The following is a 16,491-nucleotide window of genomic DNA, read 5'->3' as shown; positions in this document are numbered from 1 at the left end:
TGCAACAGAACTTTGAGGACAAATTCCATGATCTACAGCTAAAAAAGCCACAAATTACATTCCTTGTTAACCCTTTTGCTGCTGACTCAGACTGTTTGAAAGCCCCATTGTTGACAGATGAAGCTACATCTCAAATGGAAATGATTGAACTTTTTGAAGATGACAGACTCAGGTCTGTTCTGAGTGAGGGAACCCTGGAATTTTGGAAAATCGTGCCTGTGGAGAAGTATCCCAATGTAAAACAAGCTGCACTGAAGCTCCTGTCAATGTTCGGCTCAACCTATGTACGTAAATCAGTATTTTCCACCCTGAAACATGTGAAATCAAAGCATCGCTCTGTTCTTACTGATACACATGTGAAAGAACTGCCTCGAGTAGCAACAACTGAATACAAGCCAGATTTGAAACGGATTGTGGAGAACAAAAAATGCCAGAAGTCCCACTAAACTCATCTACATGACAGGTAGGAAAATGGGTTTAAAAACTAGAAATGTTTGTGTAAATATAGCCGGTGGCTCCTAGTAGTAATGAGCATTTTGTTGTGGCTCTTGGTGTCTGAAAGGTTGGCCACCCCTGGACTATGGAGAAACTGACAAAGCATAAGAGGTGCTTCCGAGCTGTGAGAGTGTGAGGGAGAGAAAGTCCCACGCTTCTCTCACTCTTCTGCAATATGTCTAATCTATAGCATTTAATTGAGTCCTAGGGCGGCTGGTTTCCATAATTCGGCATGTGCTTCCCTCATTGCCTAGGGAGAAGGATGAGGAACTTCAGAGTGAGCTAGGCTGGGAGATGATGGGAACAGAACTCCAGGCGTGTTTGTTAGTTGTCAACGATCACCTGTCTTAATTTTCTCCATCCATCCCTCTTCTGCTTTTCTACCACTCTCTCTGCTCCACCTATGAGGGTTCCCACGCAAAAGGAATGAATTCTTCAGTGGAAGACTAGTGGGTTTTGGTCCTTCCAGAGAAATAGTACAACATTACTTTTTTTCTGAGGCTTAGCCATCAAAGCTTATCCAGTTGTATTAGTGTTTGTCAAAATGATACTTCACAAGCTGGTGCATGTGAACACTAATGTAAGTTAATGCCTTTTGACTCCTAAGAAATTAGAAGGCAGCATATGAAAGCTTTACAAAGGTACTAGGTATGTGGAAATCCGCACATGCATATCACTGCTATCATACCATTATGTAAATATATTTTCAGATTTTTTTTACAGTAATGTCCTAAGGTCCTCAACAGTTTTTACAGAAATCATTTTGTTTATTATTAACTGGTACAGGTGTAACGATTCTCCAAATCCATGGTTCGGTTCAGACCTTGATTTTGGAGCCACAGTTCAGTTATTTCCCTGTTTTTATTTAATGTGAATAAGAAAGAACAACTGGAACATAATAAATCAACAGCAATTTGGAACACTAAAGAGAAGAACACTGTATACAGCTTGCTCTAACTTTAAATTGAATAATGACCATGATTTACATGCGTTTTCATGTTAATCATGAGATGAAAAATGAGTTTTGTTACATTAGTAATGTAATAAGAGCTCAAAAGGCTGCACCAGTTTTGGTCTTGATTTCAGAATAGTTACACCTCAATTAACAAGACCTCTTCCTTATGAAGTGCCAATTATTTGGGGCTGATGCTTTATAACAATGTTATAAATGGAACAAGTGTTCATCAGTTCAGTATAATGGCTCTGGACAGAACAATTTGACAAAAGAATTTGTCGTCTTGCTTATGCTGACATAAGCTGTTCATAAAGACACAAGAACAGCTTTTTCAAGTATGTTTATGCATTTCTTACGAAGCTCTCAAATAATGTTATGATGATTTTTAACATAAAAATGGTATGATGGCATTATCAGCTCATTATCAGAAATTTCAATTGAAAACTTCTTACTAGGCCAGCACAATGTTAAATAAATGCCACATTGCAATGATGTTGCTATGTATTGTGAGTCCTATGAGGCTTGCATGATATTAAAAACACATTAATAGATCCTTAACGGAGTTGGTCCAACTGTATTGAATTACATTTGTTGAACCGTGTGAACCCAAACACCCAGAGGAACTTGTCTAGGTCATCTGTGATAGATTCTATTCTTTCACACAAAGAAAAGTATGAGTGACTTTTTAGAGGCACATTTAAATATTCCAGCTCTCTTTGGAAGGCCTGTACTTTGGTTAATAAACCACACACTGTGCCATCTTGTAACACTACAGCGCTGTGCAAAAGTCAGAGACCACCCTTCATTTACTTCATTTCCAATCAAAACAGCCATTAAGTAAAAGTAAATTTTTTTCAGCATGAGTAAAAAAAACACATAAAACATGTATGTAACATAAAATTACATAGAAATACTCAACAATTAAATATAATATACATTCATCAATATTTAGCTTGTCTAAGCTTTGCATTTATTACTTTCTTCTTCTTTTCGTGTATTATTGCTTCTATTCTTTTGAAAAGATTTGTGTTCAGTCTTAGATATTGGTTGCATTTTCAACTTCTGCAGCAGCTTCTTGTGTTGTCTTATCAAGAATGAATAACTTGTACTTTATGCTGGTTTTGAGTAAAAATTAGTCCCACTTTGTATTGTGTCTCTAACAACTGTGTAGCTACATGCGAACAACACATGCAACAACAATATAACTACTAATGATTTAGTCACTGCTGCAAATGAACACCTTATATAATTACACATGTGTATCAACTTCAGTTTTGCCTCATGTGATTATACAAGTATATCTTAATAGTTGTAACAGCTGATTCTCTCATGTAATTACACAAGGGTAATAACATAAATAACATTATAACAATAACATTTATAATCAGACTGGAACAGTAGCTTGCTGCTGCAGTAAAATGTACGTAATCACTTACATTAAGATATTACAAATGTGTTGCATTAAACCCAAAGCAATGTCTACATTACAACTCCATTATTATACAGTACCTACATAACAACTACACAGGAACTGTCCACTAATTTTAAGGTGTAACTTTAACACTGCACTACAGGAAAGTTCCTGTGTAGAACATACACTTGAGTAATTACAGGAGGCAAAACTGAAATTGATACACATGTGTAATAACATAGGCTATGCATCTAACACTGACTAAATCATCAGTAGTAGCAGTGTTGTTGCATGTGTTATCCATATGTAAGTACACAGTTATTAGAGACACTTAATACAAAGTGGCACCTAAAAATTAAATAAAACAAGGCAAATGGTCTCTGACTTTTGCACAGTACTGTACATACTGCTGATGCATCATCAAAAACAAACTTCTTCACATTAGTTCTCTATTTCTTTTTTCTCTGTCTACCACTGGCATTCTTAAAAAGCTCTACGTTCAGATAGCCAGTTTCTCAGTCTCACAAGCCTGTTGGACATCTTCTGACAATGATAGATATTTTTAGAATGACAGTGCAGCAGTTAAGGTGGATATATAGGGAGAAATTAAATCAATATTTCAGTGGGCCACTTAAGTTGTGGATGAGGGGGCCATTATCTGCCACTAATTGTCCCTATAGGCCTTCTCTGTTGAAGTGTATTAATATTACCATCATTAGAATTCACACGAAGTCCACAGCTACTGAAGTGGACTGTTACTACCCTCTACTCTTAAACAGAGTGAAGGAAATCTGGTAGTATAAATGTGAGGCAAGAGCAGCTATGTAAGTATGATGAATACAGTCAAACCCAAGCACACACATAGTGTATGCAAAGCAACACATGGAGTGCTATGTATCTTGTGTTATTATAATACATCAATATAAGAATGTAAATGTAGAATATAGATGAAAGAGAGATGGTTTATCATCTGCAGCCCTTAATGAAAGTGTAATGCTGCATAAATAAATTAGAAAAATACAATATTATAAAGCTTAATGGTGCCATGACAATGAATCTGGATAACAAGATACACTGAGTTCTGTTATTAAATAAGATATGCTGCATGCAGCATTAATTAAGCAATCAATACATATACTGTCACGCAAATATAACGAGAATTGATCGTTTGTGATTCAGCACCACTGCAGAGCTTGTTTGCCCACATTGCAGTTTGACTGAAGGTCGCAAAGTATATTTGCCTGCACAAACACTGGTGGTAGAATAGGTTGTACTGAAGAGGACAGTGGTTTTAAAGGTGGCACTTTTCCTCAAGAAATTTCTGCCTTGCTAGATCTGCCCCAGTCAACTGTCAGTGTCATTCCTGTGAAATAGAAGAGTCTAAGAGCAACAACACCTCAGCCATGAGGACCACGCTAACTCACAGAGCAAGGCAGCTGAGGGCTAAAGTGTATGGCACATAAAAATCAGCTATGATCACTTACATCATACACTATAGAGGTCCAAACTGCTTCTGGAAGCAACATTAGCACAAGAACTGTGTATTGGAAGCTTCATGAAATAGGTTTTCATGGCCAAGCAGCTGCACACAAGCCTAAACTCACTATATGCAATGTCACGCACTGGCTATGGTGATGTAAAGCATGTGGCTACTGGACTCTGGAGCAGTGAAAACATTCTCTCTCAATTAATGGATCACACTGCATTATCTGTCAGTCTGAAGATGAATCTCAGTTTGGCGTATGTCAGGAGATAACTACCAAAATGCATGTTAACAACAATAAAATTTGGTGAAGGGGGGATAATGGTCTGGGGTTGTTTTCAGTGTTTAGGCTCAGTTTTAGTAAAAGGTTATGTTAATGTTACAGCATACAAATACATTTAAGACTATTACTCTTCAAACTTTGCAGCAATGTGCCATGCATGTAACATATCCACCTACTTTTCTTGCAATCCCCTGATGTTCCTCCCAGCCCTCCCTTGAATGAGGAAGGGAAGCACATTTTGCAATTTACCCAGCACAGGGCCCATAAACTAGGCTAATAAATTCATCTGTCAGTTTTTACACAACATGTGGGCAAAATATGATTGATTTGCCTTGGAAATCATTGCAGAACACTGGGCCCAGTGTCTTTAGCTTCTTAAAACTCTAAACTCAGTAGATTCTGACACAAATAAGGAGCACCCAAACACACAGTCATAAAAGTGTCAAAATAATGACCTAAAGAGAGCAGGCTCTAGGGGTTTTAGTGAACAATGGACGTGAAAACATTTTTGGCAAATTAAAACTACAATTTGGTGACAAACAATGTGACTCTTTCTACCAATTAAAATGGACTGAAAACCAGACTGAAGAAGCAAACAAGGCCATACACAACTGTGATTAGAAATTGCTTTGCTGTTGTGGCTGCTCTGGATGAAATGAACTGTCTAGGTCTGCAATTACCTCTCTTTTCTTACACCCTCTCCAGCATTCTTATCTTCTCTCTCCTCCCCTCAATCTTTTCTTCCTAACCACTGCCACAAAAAAGAAAATCATCTGTTTTGCAATAACTACAGGTGAGCATGTATTTGTTGGACTGGATGCTATTTTTTAGCTGTATCATTATCTCTTTTCCCCCTTTGTCTGAGTTTTTCATCTAAGAAAGTATAAGAGGATTACATGAAAATAAAAATCTGGTCTCTTTGAAATAATAACTTCTGCATAACAGAAACTGTTATAAGTTAACATTTGTATAAAGAACAGAATGTGAAGAGAAATGGTCTTTTTCCCAAAGGTGTTCATATGAGCAGTTATGAGGTTTTATTATACCAATTGCAATAAGTTAGCAGGTAAAATTAAAATTTACACAAACATTCACATACATGTCAATCAGCCAAGATCTGTTTGGTATCCAGTTTTTGCTTCTTTAGTTTAATGGTGAAGCTTCGAGGCCAACATCGCTAACTAGAACACTGCTATCTAGACACTGGAAGGCATCATTTCCTTAAAGCCCCTGTCTACTTACTTTCAGGATTTTCTTCTGTTATCTTTAGTTTTCATAAGGTTTATACTGTGAACTGACAGGGAAAGAACACTGTTAACCTTTCCTGTTTAGAAATTTTTGAAATGACTTTTTTCTGGTGTTTTTCTGTTTGATTTGAGTTGGACGGGACTAAATTTTGGCATGGATAATGACCAATCTGCCAAAGTACCAATTAGAGTTAACATTATGTGCACAATTCATTTGTATGTATACCAATATTTGTGTGCTTCTCTCTCACAACATGACTGCTCCCCCTCTGCTCTGAGTCCCAGCCAAGAGTCCCAGCAAGTAAGTTATGTAAACTTCTATCGATTTGTTAACAGTGATTGTTACGAAGGTTTGTTATAATGTTGTTTGTAGCATAGCTCGATGATGCTTCCTGCTTGCCACCTGTTTAAGATATTTCTATAAGCTATTACCTTCAATTATGAGAGATTAATGGCTTAATGTTTTATGAGAGATTAATGGGTCCACCTTAACTGTAGGAATAAAATAACATCCCCCAACATCAAGGCTCACAGCATTTTACCACATTTCACTTCTATTAAACACATAAGAAAGTGGTCCACAGTGTCTACAAATATGATTGTGTTGACTCATAACAGGAGCTTTTGTAACCTAAGTTTCAGGAACAGGGTCCAGCAGTCTGACAATTAGCTACACATTTATAGATAGAATGTTAGTCCTGCTGAGAGTTCAAATATAGGACACGTTAAGTCTGATCTACCCAACACAAGATGAAAGCATGACTTCTCCAACATTAGTTGCAAAATGTAACAACATATTGAAAATGACCGTTAGACAGCTTGTTCTCCATTTTGTACTCCATTTTTAACCCAAAATTCAGAGGACCCATTGAGAAGCGTGAAGTGGTCTATTTCCCTGCATGGGGGCTCTTGCTCTTCAAAATCAAGCATGTATGTCTAAACCACACCCATCCTGCCTGCTGCATGTGCTATTCTAGCATCATTGGCGAGGTTGCACACCACAGGTTGTTTCTGTTGCCAGGGAAATGCCACTGTCAATCAGCGTACCATCTGCCACACCCACACATGCCGTTCAGACTTTTTAGAGCATCTATCTACTATCAAATTGTGTTAATTTCAATATATTTTTTGAGATCATATCACTGGTAAACACTTTTCCATAGCATGAAGTTACTATCACATTAAACATTTGAAACCATGTTGACAGGGGCTTTAAATAAATTCCCAACTCAAACTAAATCCAAGTCTTCATTAAGGGCATGTAGACCTGTTGATGTGGTTTAGGGCACAGTACAATTTACCGTAAAGTATAAAAACAAACAAGTCTTTACAATGTAGCTGGGTGATCATTCATTTTAGAGAGCAGGCGTTGCATAGATATTACAATCCAATGTTGTGTACATGCACATGACGCAGGTATATGGAAGCTATAGATTATGTTAAAGACCTGGAAGTGGTTTGACTGAGTTGACAGATGTTTTGGTGATGGGTTTGATGATCAGATTGGAGTGGCTATTGACTTCCAGGTTTTGTTAGAAACTTCAGCCTGAGAGCACCAGCATAAAACTAAAAGAAAAATTTGGACACCAAACATATCTTGGCTGATCAACTACTTGTGGGGAAGTGAAAAATTGTGTACATTAGATTTTCTTGGCAACCCATTCCTTTAAAGTTGTTACATGCTGGATGTGTTGTGAATAAACAAGATGGAATGCTAAATATTCAGACACCTTGTTTTTGAAATTTTGCTGTATTGATTGGGTATGCTGAAAAAAAATATATATCATAAAACAGACAACAAGTGGTAGTGGAAAAGCAAAAAGGGGTTCAGAGTTTTAACTCCTCATTCAGGAGCTGAAACTTTTATGAGCATTTTCATAGATTAATTGGATACCAGTAACTCAAACTGAGCTGCTTTTGTAGATCCAAATCCACACATCACAAAGCAGAAGACAAACTAATGCTTTTAACGGTTTTCAAAAAGTCAAACAGTCATCTTGGTTGTCTCCTTGCCAGCACCAAAGACAACCATGATGTGCTGAGTTTCATGTTGCCTGAAAAAGCGCTCCTAAAATAATGTTGTATTTTTGCTGCCTGAAAATCACTTTTAGTAAGCAATAAATCATCAGTTACACATGTGTTTGAAATATTTACTGGGGTCTGAAAAAATGAAACCAGTAAATCATGCTTGGAGTCTAAAGGCCTTCAGTCATAAGAAGCAAAATATGGAAAGCAGCAAATAATGCTCTTCACAATGGCATAGCTCCATTTCATGCTGACAAAACGATGATTTTCGCCGCAAATTTGATTGTACAATTTTTCTCTTCTTGCTGAGAAAATAAAACATAAAATATAAAATGTGACATTTTACTTCAATATGTTAAGTTTAGGAAATTAACAGTAATTGTGCATTAGAAAGTGTAGAAGCATGTTCTCTGTAGATGATGTGTTAATTTAATTTCACTTAGAAAATCGACAAAATATATAATTTGACACCCAAACGTTTGCATATAACTGTGCATATTGGGTGAATCTTTAAATGTACATTTACAAAAAAAGGGAAATGCCTGGCATAATGAAAGCCTTTACAGGGTTAATGTACTTGGAGCCTATTAACCTTTTTTGTGCCTATTATTAATTTGTACTTATTTTTATCTCAATTGAGTCAGAACCAATTTCATCTCCCTGTCATGCATCTGAATAGACAAACTGGGAGGGTAATGTATTATATGAGCCTCCTCCACTGTAGTGGCCTCAAACAGCTCTGGGCCTTTAAACACTGCGAGAGCAGATGTCTCAACTGGTCAGTTCATTCCTACATGACACATTTTCATACTGTGTTTTTCTATATGTGTCTAGTTTGGTAGTGTTATGCTAGTGTATGTGGTGCTAGAAACTGCCCTCATAGCAGTGACCAAGAAGCTCCAATCAGCAAGATCAGCCAAACTGTCATCTGTCCTGATTCTTCTTGATCTCTCAGCAGCTTTTGACACAGTCAACAATACAATCCTTCTGGACGTCCTCACCAACCTTGGAATCACTGGCTATGCGTGGAAGTGGTTCAAGTCCTATCTGGAGGATCGCTCTTATCAGGTAACATGGAGAGGGTTCACATCCTCTCCATGCAGGCTCTCCACTGGTGTCCCACAAGGCTCGGTGCTCGGTCCTCTTCTCTTTTTGCTTTACACTAGCTCTCTGGGTGATGTAATATCTTCTCATGGCTTCTCTTATCACTGTTATGCTCATGATACTCAACTAATGTTTTCTTTCTCACCCTCTGACACACAGGTTTCAACTTGCATCTCTGCATGTCTGTCTGACATCTCTTCATGGATCACCACCTGAAGCTCAATCCTAGCAAGACTGAGCTGATATTCATCCTTGCAACTACAGGTCCTCATCATGATCTTGCCATCTCATTCGAGAAATCTTTGATTGTTCCATCTGTAGAGGCAGGAAGTCTTGGTGTGACTCTGGATGGCCAGTTATCATTCTTGACTCACTTCGTGAACCTAACTCTTAACTCATGCAGACATCTCCTGTACAACAACCGTAGGATCCGACCCTTCCTCACCCAAGAAGCCGCCCAGGTGCTATTGCAGTCTCTTGTCATCTCAAGGCTTGACTACTGCAACTCGCTCTTGGCTGGTCTTCCCATGCAGGCCATCAAGCCTCTGCAACTCATCCAGAATGCAGCAGCACAGCTCGTCTTCAATCTGCCCAAGTTCAGCCAATGTCACCCCACTGCTTCGCTCCCTTCACTGGCTTCCTGTAGCTGCATGCATCAGATTTAAAACCCTAATGCTTGCCTACAAAGCCAAAAATGGACCAACCCCTACTTACTTGATGGCAATGGTGAAATCTTGAACTGTACCACGAGCCTTTCGAGCTTCGAGTACAGCTCGGTTTGACCCGCCATTCTTCAAGTCGTTTGGAAGACAAGCATCAAGAATGTTCTCTGTACTGGCACCCAGGTGGTGGACTCCCACTGGCTGTCCGAACAGCAGAGTCTCTTACTGTCTTCAAACGCAGACTGAAGACACATCTCTTTACACAGCACTTAAATGAGCATTGGATTAAGTATTGTTTATATATTGTGCTGCACTTATATATTATATTTTATTATATTGCACTGCGTATTGTAGTTTACTTTTGTTGAATGCACTGTGTATTGTAGTTTACTGTATTGTATTTCATTATACAGCACAGAGTTCTGTGTTCAACTCTGTTCCTTTTTCTCTCTGTATCTACAGTGACCTTTGTTTCTAGCAGTATCTGAGCTCAGGACGGTCTTTCTCTCTAACCTATTGGTCACTAGCAAAGATACTTTCTCTAGATAGACAGAGCACTTCTTGTAAGTCGCTCTGGATAAGAGCGTCTGCTAAATGCTGTAAATGTAAATGTAAATACGAAAGTATCAGATACAGCAACGTTACTGAGGCTTACACCCACATCACTGTCACTGCTAGGTTGCAAAGTGGACCACCGCCCAAATATGTCCAGACAAGTGCAGCTCTGTGGTCAGAAACTGACAACTGATGAAAGGCTAGAGGAGGCTAGTACAAATTGTGCATAAGCAGATGAGCTACATATTCTGTACTGTACACTAGGTGGAGCTACGAGGGGTTTCTAAGAGTTTTTTTGATTAGAAAAGGGTCCTCCTAATTAGTAGTTATCCAAAAGCCACATAAAACATTGTACATGATAGAGTATTACTTTTTCAGCATGCTCTCAAACACTAGACAATCACTGCACTGTAAAGCTTTTGATAAATGTCTAACTATGTTAGCTAACTAGGCCTTGGCCCAATTTATTTAAGCTAGCCTCAGTGTAGCTATGAGTCCTTTACAAAAGAAAAGTGACAGTATGGAATTTGAAAATGCCACAGAGAAGCAAATATAGCTTTATTTCATAAATATTTAAAGGGGAATTCAACAAATATTTGTGAATTTCTGCATAATTCAAAGGGTGAGATGTAAGGAAAGTTACAGTGGTGGTGATAAGAACCAGAAGTTCAGATAACCTAGTACTTCTAACAGCTACATCCCTGAACATTAACACATGAAATAGTTACAGATATGCTGCCTGATGCCAGAGACATTGTTTAACAATAGTTTTGCAATAAGGTTTTGTCATCAGACATGTTTTTTAAAGTCCATTAATAGTGAGTGTGAGGCAAAATAGTCCCCAAAGATTTAACAGTATTTTACCATCATCATTACATATAAAACTCAGAAGACTTGAGTAGGTTCATTGGACATGAATGGACTGTGATATCATTTTGATAAATTTGCATTACAGACATCATAACCCCTGGTTTTGGCTAACACCACCACTGTAAAGAATTCTGTCTAAGTTACTATTTCACATCAAACCAGTCTAAGTGACTTTATTTACATCTCAACAATTGAATTCTGAAGAAATTTTGAGAAGTCTGTAGAATTCCCCTTTATAAACACGCCTCTTAAGCGTTTGTGTAAGTGTTCTATTGATGGATTTATTAACACAAAAACAAACTTTGGTGAAGAGATGTTACAATTCCACTTGCATTCTAGCTCTGCTGGGATGTGCTTTTTCCCTACAACATGTTTGAACTGAGGGAGACCGAGCATCTTAAATGTGATCTGCACAAGACACTTGCCTAATTCATCTCCTTTGATCTGAACAACGTTTGTTCTTTGTCTGAACACGATCTAATTTCCCTGGACAGCACAATGGCACGGACTCTGAAAATAAATAAATAATTAAATAAAATAAAATAAAAAAGCAGCAGCAATTTTCTGCAAAGGAGACAGATTCGCTCATTTTGTGTTTTTTGTAATTAAGACGTGAGAGACACCGTTTAAAAATAGTTTGACTTGTTGATGTCACTGCTGTCAATCAGCCTCCTACATGTCTGGGAAAGCAAAACGTGGTGGTGAATTCCCTCAGCATAGCAACCAGCGGTCGCCCACTCCCCATACGCGCGCAAGTACGTCTTGCAGCGCCTGCGCTCAATATATTAACACCTGTGTCCGAGTCTTTAATGACTCAAAGCATCAGTGATTAACGGTAACTAGGCTTAGCATGCGAGGTGAAGGGGAGACAAGAACTTGGCAGGGTCTCTCTAATGACAGGACACTGAAATGAATTCGTCATGGCAACCATTGACCTGCTGCATCTTCCGGAATTAAAATGTCAAAACTTCTGAAACTCTGCAGCGTCCTTCACAGAATAAAGGTGACGTGGATTCGTTGACCCCATTCTTACCAAATGCACATCATTTGAAACATCGTTGGAAAAAATAGGACACAGCTTTGGGAAGGAGGAAAAAACCTGTGACTATACTTGTATTTTAAGCCTTCAAAGTCACAATAACTGTTGGCAACAAACACGGAAAAGCAATATGTCTGACTTGTAAATCACTGAAACATACTTACTTGTAATTATTGCTGAAATAAGGAAAGAAATTGATTAACAATTTGATGCTGGTTAATGTCCCTGTGGGTTATGTTTGTGTATTACTGCCACAAGCCTTGGTGGCTTCATTGCAAAAACACACACACTGCTACAGGCTGTATAATCATATTACAGAACCTACAAGTGTGGGGTGTGGAGTTTGAGGGATGTCATGTATTGACAACTGTGTGTTCTTCACTTTTCAAATGGCTGCTTTGCCCCTGGAGTTATTTTCCAAGAGGTTAAACTAAGCATATAAACTGAAATTGTACATTAAAATTTGCAGAAAAATTAAATATTTAAGAAACATGGTTTACGTTTACTGCCACATTTGTCATTTTTGGACATTGTCAAAGTCGAAATGCAGATTCAAAGCTGATAGATAATGAGACCCATTAGTAACTATCCATCCATCCATTTTCTAAGCCGCTTCTCCGTCAGGGTCACGGGGGGGGTGCTGGAGCCCATCCCAGCAGTCATCAGGCGAAAGGCAGGATACACCCTGGACAGGTCGCCAGTCCATCGCAGGGCAGACAGACAGACACAGACAGTCACTCACACCCAGGGGCAATTTAGCATGTCCAATTGGCCTGACTGCATGTCTTTGGACTGTGGGAGGAAACCGGAGAACCCGGAGGAAACCCACGCAGACACGGGGAGAACATGCAAACTCCATACAGAGAGGACCCCGTTCACCCGGCCAGGGAATCGAACCCAGACCCTCCTCGCTGAGGCGACAGCGCTACCCACCACGCCACCGTGCTGCCCCCATTAGTAACTAGTAACTTATAATTAATAGAATTACTTATGTAATTACTACTGCTGTCAAAAATAGCATAGTAATAGCACATGATCCTGTAATGAAGTGATAAATTAACCTAGCATTGCTTGAACCTTCAAATCATCTGTAGTTGTGCAAGCTGAAGCCCAGCTGCAGCACAGTGTATGCTGCTATATATATATGTATATATAGATAGATAGATAGATAGATAGATAGATAGAGAGAAATATATAGAAATATATTTGTTTAGGTTCAAATTTGAGCAATGTGATCCAGTCTGATTAATCATGATTAATTACACAAAATAATTTAATTAACTGTGCTTGTTTTGATCATCCGACACCTCTACTGAATTACATTCAATTATGTCTTGCAAACCGGCTGTAAAATAAAACAATATAACTACACTTCTAAGGGTTAAACAAGATTATCTGTAAAATTGTGCATTAAAATGCATGAGGTGAAGTGTTGTGGATGATAAGCTGTGGAGAGGCTTACCCGTGGTCTTTGCCTTTAGCTCTTGAGAGGTGTTGTGGCTGAAAAAGAGAGTGAATAGAAAACTTCAGCATCAGCCACCAGGGGACTGAACACCACACATTCGTAGATGAGGTAAACAACACAAGGTCAAGAGGCGTGCTGGGCTGGAGACTCCAGTTTGGATGCTGCAGTAGAAACTGTCTCCAGTGCAAACTCCCTGGAGACGGAACTGCAGCAAATACAGAAGAGCACTACAAACTGGCCCCTACACACTCAAACATAAGGCCTGCGATTCAGAGGGCGCTCAAGTCTGGAGTGTTGCACTGCCCTCTTGCTCATAAACACACAACACGCACCCTTTTTCAAAGCAATACCAAACCAAGACGACCAGACGTTTACTAGTGACCAAACACAAAGACATCAGTGGCTGCTGCACCCAGAACACCTGTGTTGTATTTGTTCCCAGTGGGCTGCCATACAAGCGCAAGATACACTCACCATCCACTTTATTAAAAACACTTTATTTGTATGTCTACGCAGCAGACAATTTGTTAGAAAGCCCTATCTTGTAGCTACACTCACTGGCTATTTTGTGAGCTTCAGTCCACTACAGTCCCCTATAGATTATCTACTTTTGTTCAAATTGTTAACAAACTATCTGCTCAAATTCTGTTGATTCTACACAGTGGTGGGGTTAGGATTAGGACCAGGGTGTGGGTTGGGTTAGGTTTTGGGTTGAGATTAAGGTTAGGGTTAGAGCCAGATTTAGAGTTAAAGAAAATTTCTTCTTTGGTCAATTTAGTAGATTAATTTAATAGATCTTCTATCACACAATCTGATTGGTCATCGCATTGTTGCTAAAAGATGTCTAACAAACTGTGCATCAACAGATGGACTACATTGCGGATGCCCAATCCTGGTCCTGGAGATCTGCCAACCTTCAGAGTTTAGCTCCAACCATAGTCAATTACATCTGATCCAGGTAATGAAGGCTTCCAGGGGCATGTTGGATGTAAACTCTCCATGGTAGTCAAGCTCCAGGACCTTGACTGTACAGCCCTGTTTTACAGTTTCTGAATGTACACCAATGAGCTGGAGCTACAATTAGGGGCTTCTAATAAAGTGGCCAGTGAGTGTGTTTTGACTTATTTGTACTGTATCAGAGTCTTGTGCAGTGTTGTCATTTCAGGTTCCTCTGGCCTTTATCCTGAGTGGTCTGGACTCCAGGGCAGGTGCTAGCAGGTACTGTGCAAAAGTCAGAGATCACCCTTTATTTATTTAATCTTTAATTAAAACAGCTGTTGAGCTCAAGTTTATTTACATTTCAGAATATTTCTGAAGCAGTTAGATATCAGATAATGTACGTGATAAGGCAGGAAAACGGTCAAAGGAAAATAAGTGAAAAAAGATATTACAAAACTGAAGTTAAAAATACTGGGATTACTTGGATTGTGAGAATCAGAAAATCTTCTAAGACTGAATTTGTGGTGTGTTGTGTTTCTTCATTTGCCCTCATCTGCCCTGATCAGGTGCCCACTGCTTGCCAGGCTTCTGGACCAGTTTGACCTACTTCAGAACTTCTGCTATATAACGCTATGCAAACCTCACCTGCATGAACGGACCCTCCTGATGCTGCTGCTGTTCTGTATCTTACATTGATGGTCAAATTTCATTCTCTGCTGTTGTTGTTTGCTATCTGGTGTTGACTAGAGAAGGATGGGTCCCCCTTTTGAGTCTTGGTTCCTCTCAAGGTTTCTTCCTCCTGCTCTCAGGGAGTTTTTGCCTTGCCATAGTCGCCACTGGCGATGCTCATGAGGATTCAGGCCCAGGTTTTTTTTTTCTGTAAAGCTGCTTTGTGGCTAAAAAATAGATAAATCAACTTTGACTAACTTCAGGGGTGTGGAAAAACATTTCTGTAGGTTTTTTGAAAAACTGAAAGCAGGTCTCCCAAAAAGAATGCAAGCTATAATAAAGGTAAGGCATGGAGAAACTAACTTCCACAAATTACATAAATTTGATATTCTATTTAGTTGCTGAGGCTTTTATGTAATTTTCTGTCAAATATGTTTTCTTTTCTGCTTTTTTCCTGAAGCTGGAAAATGAATTACTTGCACTTAATGGCCATTTTGACTGGAAATTAAACATATGAAGGGTGGTCCCTGCCTTGTGTATTTATTAGGCTTTAAACCAACAGGTATGAGTAGCTAGAGCCTACACTGAGTGAGCACTTCATTAGGTTCAGCTCTTCTTTCCATGAAGAGAACATATGTTTGTTTATTTGATAGAGATGGTGTTTTCATTTTCTGCTCTCATGGCTAATTCCTATCATTATGTATGATATTGCCTCTCCAGAGCCTCTCTCACTCCCTCCATCACTCTACCTCTCTGCATCCCTTGTATACCCCTCTGAACAGTTTGTCTGTCTGTCCCTCTGATTTTCACTGCCCTTACTATGGTCAGATCAAGAGCCATAGGGCTTTTTTTAACTAGTAACTGACACAGAGGGCTTGTGTGGAACCTGAAGCTTGAGAAGAGGAGTGAACAGAGGATAGTGTGAATGTGGGGTGTCTCCCAGGAGGCTGCGGATTCGGGAGACTGGTTGCCGAGGGTTACAATGGCATGCAAGACAGACCAGGCATGAGTAGCATGAAAAATACTCTAACAATGCAGGCATTGGAAGAGAATGAGGATGATGCACTGAGAGAGAGAGAGAGAGAGAGAGAGAGAGAGAGAGAAAGAGAGAGAGAGAGAGAGAAAGAAAGAGAGAGAGAGAGAGCAAGAGATATAACAAAAGACAAAGTGAGTGAGAGAGACAGGAGAGGGAGAAAGAGAGAGAAAGCAAGAAAAAAGAGACAGATAAAGATAGAAAGTGAAAGCAAGGTGAAAAAGAATGAGAGAAGGAGAAATTGAGAAAAAGAGAA

General features: G+C 39.1%; 1 protein-coding gene across 1 annotated transcript in view; it reads right to left on the bottom strand.

The window, feature by feature from the left end:
* Nucleotides 1–16,491, bottom strand: part of cd276 (CD276 molecule) — a 141,602-nt gene that overhangs the window by 14,972 nt on the left and 110,139 nt on the right. Inside the window, exon 7 of the mRNA XM_017714200.2 lies at nucleotides 13,592–13,629. Within this exon, the coding sequence (XP_017569689.1) occupies nucleotides 13,607–13,629 (23 nt within the window). The 3' untranslated portion in view covers nucleotides 13,592–13,606. The remainder of the gene's footprint in view (nucleotides 1–13,591; nucleotides 13,630–16,491) is intronic.

Source organism: Pygocentrus nattereri, chromosome 7 (assembly GCF_015220715.1).
Source record: "Pygocentrus nattereri isolate fPygNat1 chromosome 7, fPygNat1.pri, whole genome shotgun sequence".
Taxonomy (NCBI): Eukaryota; Metazoa; Chordata; class Actinopteri; order Characiformes; family Serrasalmidae; genus Pygocentrus; species Pygocentrus nattereri.
This window is presented reverse-complemented; position numbering and strand designations above follow the sequence as displayed.